Source organism: Macrobrachium rosenbergii, chromosome 9, assembly GCF_040412425.1.
Source record: "Macrobrachium rosenbergii isolate ZJJX-2024 chromosome 9, ASM4041242v1, whole genome shotgun sequence".
Lineage (NCBI taxonomy): Eukaryota > Metazoa > Arthropoda > Malacostraca > Decapoda > Palaemonidae > Macrobrachium > Macrobrachium rosenbergii.
In genome coordinates, this window is record NC_089749.1 from 25,780,162 (window position 1) to 25,790,161 (window position 10,000).

A 10,000-nucleotide genomic window follows, 5' to 3' on the forward strand; every position below is an offset into this window, starting at 1 on the left:
ACGCACACACATTATATATATATATATATATATATATATATATATATATATATATATATATATATATATATATATATATATATATATATATTTACATATATAATGTGTGTGTGTTGTGTAATATATATATATATATATATATATATATATATATATATATATATATATATATATATTACACACACATATATATGTACATATATATATATATATATATATATATATATATATATATATATATATATATTTATATATATTACATATTTGGCCTTTGACGATCACAATTGATCTCACCCCGGGGCATCTTCACCAACAAAGCATCACTGAAATGGGGTTTAGTTTTACCAGGGATGGGCCCTTCCCATTCTTCGCTCTGTTAGCTAGCCAAGAGCCTACGGCGTCTCTGCTTTTTTGTGAAAACAGATGATTCCTATGCAGAGTCCCGAAACCAGTTATTTCGTTGTTGACTGTAGGAAACACCCCAGTGCTGAAGGTGTTCTCGATGCGTAAGTTCCTGCCACACTACAATCCTCAGAAGGTGGGAAAATCAATTTCACATATGTGGTAGGCATTGCACTTACGGGATTTTAGGCCACGCCAGAGGTTGCCACTGAGGAATATGTGAAATCGGTATCACTGCTTCCCCACGTCGAGGTATCCAATGGCAAGAGGAGACTTCCTGCTCGAAGCTCTTCCTTCTCGTGTCTCCTACGTCTGCGTTGACCGGGCTTCCTCGTTTTCTGAAATTGATCATCTGTCTTCACAAAGAAGGAGAGTCCGCTCCATACGGATGAACTGTGTCTGATTTATCCCAAGTTTTGTAATCGGACACGTGACGCATCTGGATTCCAGAGACATTTTCGTCTCCACTGAGCTGCTCCAGTCTTCGGGAATTGTTGGGATTCCTGGAATGTCAGGGACTTCCAGCAGATGGCAATGATTTGGAATAATTCTTCATCTCTTTTTCTAACTATATGTATGTATAATTATGTATAATTGTATGTATAAATAAATAAAGCTCCGCTAGAAGATGAGGCTCTGTAAGCAAGGCCCGGGGATTCTCTGGAGACGCTGGAGCCAGTCTTGTGAAAGTTCCCGGAAGGTCGACACCATATGCCTCAATCACTCAACTTCTTTTCACGTGTCGTGTGTGGGTGTGTGTGTGCTTATATAGTGATCCGTTTTCTAGTTTATCTTTTTTCTGAGAGAAAATTTAATGGAAATATATTTTAATTTCATCACGAATTTCAATAATGACGGCTTTTCATTAATAAGTTGAATAATTGATAACAGGTGCCAAGAATTTGAATATAAACAGGCGACTTCACCAAATATTTGCGAAAGATAAAGTCATGTAACGTTTGACCTTTTTTATACATACATACATACATACATACACATATATCTATCTATATATATATATATACACACACAAATATATGTACATACTTATACTGTATTTTTGTGTAAACAATATGTACAGGTTTATATGTATATATATATATATATATATATATATATATATATATATATATATATATATATATATATATATATATATATATATATATATATATATTCGGCATCTGACATGACTCGGATGCCCCAAAATCTGTTTATACATGCACAATAGATTACATGAACCTTTAATGGTAAGATGGGATGATGAGAGCACCTATGTGCTCTAAAATAAAGAAAAACATGATGAGAACGTTGCTAAACGACAAAATACTCTCTCTCTCTCTCTCTCTCTCTCTCTCTCTCTCTCTCTCTCTCTCTCTCTCTCTCTCTCTCTCAGAAATTTTCCTCATTATATTTGATACTGAATTCAGTCAGTCATACTGAAGATGAATCCAAATATATAACATCACAAGCGGTATTGAGACTTGGTAATTAATTAGACAAAGTAAAATCATATACTGGGAACTTCTGGATTGCTACTTATCAATAAAATATTACTTTAGCCTCCTGTACACGATATTAAAACTATTATCAATAACATTAGCCCACATTTCTCTCTCTCTCTCTCTCTCTCTCTCTCTCTCTCTCTCTTTCTAAATATATATATATATATATATATATATATATATATATATATATATATATATAGAGAGAGAGAGAGAGAGAGAGAGAGAGAGAGAGAGAGAGAGAGAGAGAGAGAGAGAGAGGTGAGCTAATGTTATTGACAATAGCTGGAATCTGGTAATGAACCGAAAGAATTCCGCCACTATGGACATGAAAGAAGCGGAATAATTAGAATCGCGAGATATTCCCGGGTTCTGCCGCAAAGTCTTAAATACAAAGAAGCCAATTGAATTTTTAATACTTAAGAAAATGCTTTATAGTACGAGAGAGAGAGAGAGAGAGAGAGAGAGAGAGAGAGAGAGAGAGAGAGAGAGAGAGAGAGAGAGAGCATAAAATTACAGTAATCCATTTTATTGTGGAAGTCGAAATAGAAAGCAAAAGACACAAGAGACTATACCCTTCCACCACACTCACTAAGAGACAGACCTCTCTGGTGTGGCGTTTAAAGACCTGTCCTGTTGCCAGTTTTACAGAACAACAACTTGACACGTGTGTGACAGACTTTTGCATGTCTTTGAGACAAACCCTGAGGCTATAATTATAAGATTATAGGGGTAGGGGTTGTTTTTCGTTTCCAAATATTTTAATCTCCTTCCTATTCCGCCCTGCTTAGGATTTATCTTCAGTCCATTTCTTCTCCACAGCCTCTGCACGATAACATATTTTTCTTATCTTTCAAAAAGATTTACCGTTCTATGTATAGCCCATTTATTAATATTTAACATTTCCGTCTAGACAAGAAACATCATACAGTATTTACATCTAAGTAACTGCAGGGGTAAGCTGTTTGTATTGTGAATTGGCACTCTCTCTAAGATCCCGTGCTGGCACAAGGCCACCTTAATCTTAACTATTTTGTCAATACTTGTAGATGTACATTTATCATTATTACAAAAAATTAGATACTTAAGAGTAGTTAATTAATGCTATAGAAATAGGAAATTTATTTCTTATTCATTTTTCGAATTACGAATCAAAAACCACTGTTCTTTGTCGCCTACATATTTTGTATAAAGAGGAGTGTCGTCCATCTTAAGTTTTAAAAGACCATTTTTTTCAATCAGACTTTTTTCCACACCACCACCGAGGTAAAAGTTACGGTGCGTATTTTTTCGAAAGAGGCTTCCCCTGTAGGCCTAATCCTCTCTTTTTTTATTATTCATTCAGATAACTCGTCTTCAGAGCTATCAGCTATGCCGATGTTAAAAGTGTCAACCAACTCGTCTACAGCCAGATCTAAGTGGGCATCCTCTTTTTGAATTTTCTCTACGTGCCCCACTGCATTCTTCCAGTTTTCCTCCGTGACATTATTCAATGCTTCTTGCACTAAAATTTTAAGGTCTGCAACTTTGAACGTATTCTTTTTGGCTACACAAGACTTCACTTGAGCCCATATGAGCTCAATAGGCTTGTATTGACAATGGTACGGTGGTAGACGTACTATCTTATGCCCTGCTTCAGCTGCAATTTCATCGATGTTATACTTTTTTTCCCATGTTATTACTACGTCGCTTAGCGAGTTCATACAGTTCAATTTTCAGCAAATCACCACTTGGCTGTTCGCCATTCTCTATCAACCAATGCTTTATCTCTTCTTTCTTCCAAGAGGAGGTTGGATACTTTTCCTGTTGCATAGAATGGTGGTATGGTGCGTTGTCCATCACGATTGCGCAGTTGGGAGGGATGTTAGGTAGCAACTGGTTCCTAAACCATTTTTCGAAAACTTCAGCATTCATCTGTTTATGGTAGTCCCCATCATTCCTAGCTTGAAAAACCAGGGCTGCATTGTTGACAAAACCATCTTCTGTTCCTGTATGTAGAATTATCAGTCGGCCCCCTTTACCGGTGGGAGGTTTTACCCCCGTAGCCTGATGGGATGATGTGTCTGTCCAGCACTTTTGAACAGTGTAATTTTGATTGACCCAAGTTTTGTCGAGATACACGAATTTCTGCCCTGACTCACTGCAAAGCTTCATCTCTCTCAAAAATCTCTCCTTTCCAAGAGAAATTTGCGCCCATCAACCTTCTTCAATCTGAATCCTGTCTTCTTGAGAACCCTACGAAGGGATTCACTGCAGCCATTAAAAGATATTCTTTCTTTTAATTCCTCCTTTATCAAGTCCAGAGTCGGAATTTCCTTTCTTTCATAAAAGGACAGAACTGTCCTTCTAATGACGCACATGTCAAAATCATCCAAAGCAGTAACGGCTGCTATACGATATGCAGAGAGAGAGAGAGAGAGAGAGAGAGAGAGAGAGAGAGAGAGAGATTTGTTTTTCGAAATACGCCACCATTTTTCGGGCCCAGTCCTCAGACTTGGCCGAAATCACGGTTGAGCTATATCAGGTTAGCCGACGCGCAGGGTACCTGCCTGACAGTCGACGGCGTGACGTCACGCGTTAGACGGGGAGGGAAAGGAGGAGATACAGAGTACGAATCAGGCAGAATGTTCTTGTTTGTCAATGAAGTTGAAGATCATTTCTTGAGGCTAACACTGGGCCTATACACCTGGGATTTCTTTATTTGACCTCTGGGCACAGGCCATAAGCACATTAACTTACTCACACTAACTTTCCCTTCAAAACACCCTCCCGTAGTATGGACTTTCAGTCAGCTGTAAATCAGAGCATCAGACAAACGTCCAAGAACATACAGGGAAGGAGTTTTGTGGGAATTCTGCCTAGTAATTGTGCAGTTTACGGATGCTTTAATAATAGCAGGTGTATTAACGTCAGTTTTGTCTTTGATGAAAACTAAAGCTGAAACTTTGACTGTAAAAGAGAGGCTTGCGGTAATGTCATTTGATGAAATGAGCATCACAAAACAGTATAGTTATGATAAGGGAATGGACAGACTATATAAACCTCATGGAAAGGGTCAGGTGATAATGATTAGGGGTTTAATTGGTAAATGGAGACAACCGATCTTTTATGATTTTGATAAATCCTGCGTACATGAAATGTTGATGGGAATAACTGAGGCAGTAGAGAATGCTGGGTATCCTGTGATTGCAATCGTGCATGGTCTTGGGCCAAGCAACGTAGAATTATGGAAGCACTTCGGGATAGACCCAATAAACTGTAAGCGTGTGTCAATCAAAAATCCGTGTCACAATAGGGAAATATTCTTATTTGCAGATGTCCCACATATGATAAAATTAATAAGAAATCACTTCATAACTAAAGGGTTTTGTTTTGAAGATGGAACGCTGATCTCTGATTCTTGTGTTAGGGAAATGCTAAGTAATACTCATACAGAATATGGTCTAGATTATAAGATCAGTGAAATTCATCTAAACTTACAAAACACTGACCTTCAGCGAGTTAAGTATGCTGTACAGCTGATGTCAAACAGCTGTGCTAAGTCTGTTGAGTATTTAGGAGAGAGAGAGAGGACTGCTAGAAAGCAAAAACTGGAAGGATACTGCAGAATTCATTTCAATGGTTAACGACTGGTTCGATCTTATGAATTCATCTAATATGATAGGAGACGTTAAACCACGAAATGCTTATGGAACTGACTTAAAAAACCAGAAAAATCTTTTGTGTAAAGTCACTGATGTCATGACAAAAATGCGAGTATGCAACGCAAAGTCAAGCAGTCTTTATAGTTTTCAAAAGGGAGTCATTTTATCATGTCACTCACTTATGGGCCTATACGAGATGTTAGCCAGTGATTATGATGTTGCATATATATTGACTAGAAGGCTAAACCAGGACGTATTAGAGCATTTTTTTGGATGTTGCAGACAGATGAGTGGACCTCATGATCATCCCGGTGCTGTAAGCTATAAATATAGAATGAGAAAGCTGCTTCTGGGAAAAAATGTTGCCCTAATCAGCAATAACACAAACATAAATAAAGAGCATGAAAATAGCGATTGCTTAACAAATGAGTTAGCATTAACGAATGCAACAAACAATGTGAGAAATTATAATGACCGCGAGCTTGCATTAGAGATTTGCCTAACTAGCCAGATTTTAAAAATTCGGAATTAGATATAGAATGTGAAACTGATATTGCAAAAATTTAGGTGACGACATGGATGATTTGACAGCAGATCCGAGTAACACAAAATTGATATCTGATGTCATAGAGGAAGAAAGTTTGCGACATATAGGGGGTTACATAGTGAACAAATTTTCGATGAAGTATCCGCATTTAGGTCACAAAGCGGCTGCCAGTCAAAGTGACAAAAATTCCTGGGTTAAAAAGATTAACAGAAGTCAACTGCATTTACCGTCTGAGGCCTTTTTTTCACACTTAAGTTTCATGAGAAAGGTTTTCAAAGCCATTCATGGCGAAAGTCTTAGGGAGGGAAAACATTGTATAAAAACGCTAGCCTCGGAAATGAAATTAGCCATAAATGAATCTAAAATTAATTCAGTGGGCTTTCATCTCCCAGATGATGTAATTTATTTTTTGCCAAGCTATGTGTATTTTTTAGAAAAAGATATCTGAATAAAAAGATTGACATAGAAAGAAAGAAAAATAAATTATGCAATAAAATGGAAAATAAGCTTAATAAGATTAAAAAATAAATTATTTTGTAAGATTTAGTTAATTTTTCTAGTAGAGTAATATGCGCTGTTTTTAAAGTTCAGAAACATGGCTTTGATGTTTTTACTCAATAATGTTGTTAGATGATAAAGTTATATTTCTAAGTTATATCTAGTTTTCAGACCCTTTTCATGAACTAAGATACTTTTGTAAGTAAGAGTAGATTATTTTTCGATTAGAGTAATATGCACTGTTTTTAAAGTTCAGAAATATGTCTTTGATTTTACTCAATAATGTTGTTAGTGGATAAAGTTTTATTTCAAAGTTATATCTAGTTTTAATACCCTTTTCATGAACTAAGATAAAATAAATTGTATGTATGTATGTATGTATGTATGTATGTATGTATGTATGTATGTATGTATGTATATATATACACACACACACACATACCTACATGCATACATACATACGTACGTATATGCATGTACTGTATATGTATATATAAGAAAAAGGAAACTGGCAACTCGCTGCAGGAAACTGGCAACCCACTGAAGGACTCGTGACGTAGTGCGCAGATCGCTTGAATTTTGGAAAACAAATCGGTTAACCTGATATAGCTCAACCGTAGCCGAAATAACAACCGATTTAGACCATGGCGCAAATAAGCCTTGACGAATTAGTCATAAGGATTAAAGAGGGCATATTTCAAAATCTTCGCAGACCTTCAGCCTAGGGTTGGTGGTCGGTTTATTTACAGATTAAACTGGTTTATGCAGGCACGGGTGTTTGCCCTGAGGCGGACCGTAAATATGGTAAAGCATCACAGGATTAGGAGGCCTGGTGTGGCCCTCAGGACTCATAAATAAGAAGAAAATTTCTCCTTGAGCCCTTGCCGAGTTCTATAGTTTTCATTTCAAAGGATTTCCAACAGCTAATTTATTTAATCTCCAGAAGAGGAATGCACTAGGGACGAGTACTTGTGCTGGCACAAAGACAGCTTAATCCAACCATTTTGTTTTCAAACTTTGTCTTTACTCTTTTAGGGAGCACTGACTGTTTAATTAGCGGCGAAGTTTAAAATTCTTATATTTTCATACAAGCTATTTTTTTCTTGAAACCATATTTCACTTAGATGAGAAATTTTATTGTTATTTGTAAATTAAAATTCATCATAGAAGGGAAAAGTTATTTTGGATACACCAGTTAAATGAGAGAGAGAGAGAGAGAGAGAGAGAGAGAGAGAGAAAGAGAGAGAGAGAGAAACACTCTATATGTATCATAATATAATTTCAAGGGATGGGTATTCTTAATCCTCGGAACCCTTTTGGTATCTTAACCTTGTTTACCTTCACCGTCAGAGACTTAATTAACAAGAAGGGATTACGCATCCTGTGGGATTTTGGGGATGTTCTCAATCCTGGGTCTTAATTTTCTTGTACCAGTTTTCGAGTGATCCACGATCGATCCCACTCGAAAAATAGTGCCACCATACCCGTCACCCCCTTGATAGGAAACACGCTTTCCTTCCTTCGGGTATTTTTTTTTTTCATAATTATTGTATAGATTAGCCATTCAGTCGCAGATAATATTAATAATTAGACATTTTCTCATCTCTGTCGCAAACTCAAGTGCCTTACCAGTCTCTTTGCCCATTTTTCCTTCCTGCTATAAAAAAAAAAATCCTACGGGCTTATGAAGGATGCTAGGGCGTAACAAATGCCCTTAGATCAAAATGTCAGGTGGTGAAAATTAACCTGGAAGCACACAAATATCATACTTCTGAACCTACCTATATAACGGTCTCTGTAAAACCCAGCAAGTTTTGGTGGATTCCAGCAACTTCTGTTTTTCTTCTGCTTCTCAAAACTCTTTTTTGGATTATAATCCTTCTTTATCCTTCTACTCCTCAAAAATGGTCGGGAAGAAAATTAAATATTTAGCTTGTAAGAGTCTCACAGTGACCATTAAACACCTGGGTCCTGGATCATACAAACCTTGACACAAGAAAGAAGATTAAAAACCTCCCCCAAAATCCCAGTGGGTGTGTAATCCTTTTTTGTTAAGTCAGTGACGGTGTACGTAAACAAGGTTAAGATACCAAAAGGGTTCGAAGGATTATTGTATATACTGTATATATCGCAGGAAATGTGTATGGGATTTGAAAAAACTATGAAACCTTTTGACACTGCGATATAGTCTTTGTCTGTATATCTATCTGTCTGAATGAATATATATATATATATATATATATATATATATATATATATATATATATATATATATATATATACATATATATATATATATATATATATATATATATATATACTGTATATATATATATATACAGTATATAAATTTATATATATATATATATATATATATATATATATATATATATATATATATATATATATATTTATATTATATATATATATATATATATATATATATATATATATATATATATATATATATATATACATATATATATATATATATATATATATATATATATATACATATATATATATATATATATATATATATATATATATATATATATTTATATATATATATATATATATATATATATATATATATATATATATATATATATATATATTCATACCTAATCACACACACATGTACATGCACACACACACATACATATATATATATATATATATATATATATATATATATATATATATATATATATATAGCCTATATATATATATATATATATATATATATATATATATATATATATATATATATATATATATATATATATATAGGCCTATGTGTATGGCTGTGAAATATTTTCTGTTAAAGCAGAATTCCATCCAATATAAAAGAGCCATATAACGTTGAATTCTGGATTTTTCAATCGATGGTTTTTTATTGTTCGTGAAACCAAGTGAAACTAACTCCCGTAATCTGGAATAGTTTTAATATTTCTCTGCTCTGAATCATTGTATTACTTGAGCTCAGTACTCTCATTTATTGGGGGCAATCAAGACAAAATTTCCCATCGTGACGATTTTGACTTTATAGATATTGAAGAAAGAATTTCCCGTTGAAGGAATTTATGATTTCAAGAAACTGCTTACCAGTCAAAGAAACAAAAATAAAACAAAAATAATAAGTTGCCCGTACAAGACAGCAAGAAATTTGTGCTTCGCTACTAAATAAGATGTCAGCGTTCTTGAAAGGGTAGAGGTAATAGATGGAAAGAAAATAGATGGCCTAAGCTGAGCTTGTGCCAGGATAAGTACTCGTCCCGTGTGTATTCCTCCTCAGAGATTAAAGGCGATAAACCAGCAGAAATCCTTTGAATGATCTGCACCCAGGGCAAGGTCAGGCTAGGCCAAAAACAAAGGATTAGGGCATTGGCCAGAATAGCTGG

At 34.9% G+C, this 10,000-nt stretch overlaps 1 protein-coding gene across 1 annotated transcript; it reads right to left on the reverse strand.

The window, feature by feature from the left end:
- Positions 1 to 3,244: 3,244 nt before the first annotated feature.
- Positions 3,245 to 3,746, reverse strand: LOC136841920 (uncharacterized). The gene is made up of 2 exons (XM_067109339.1): positions 3,635 to 3,746; positions 3,245 to 3,546 (listed from the first exon to the last, which is right to left on the reverse strand). Exons 1-2 carry the CDS (start codon positions 3,744 to 3,746, stop codon positions 3,245 to 3,247), a joined length of 414 nt encoding a protein of 137 aa, XP_066965440.1.
- Positions 3,747 to 10,000: the final 6,254 nt, after the last annotated feature.

What these genes read in the sequence shown, in the direction of transcription:
- LOC136841920 (XM_067109339.1), bottom strand. Translation starts at nt 3,746, where the DNA reads ATGGACAACGCACCATACCACCATTCTATGCAACAGGAAAAGTATCCA. An exon ending in GAATGGCGAACAGCCAAGTG is followed by an intron (nt 3,547 to 3,634) that starts GTGATTTGCTGA and finishes ATGAAATTGCAG; the next exon opens with CTGAAGCAGGGCATAAGATA.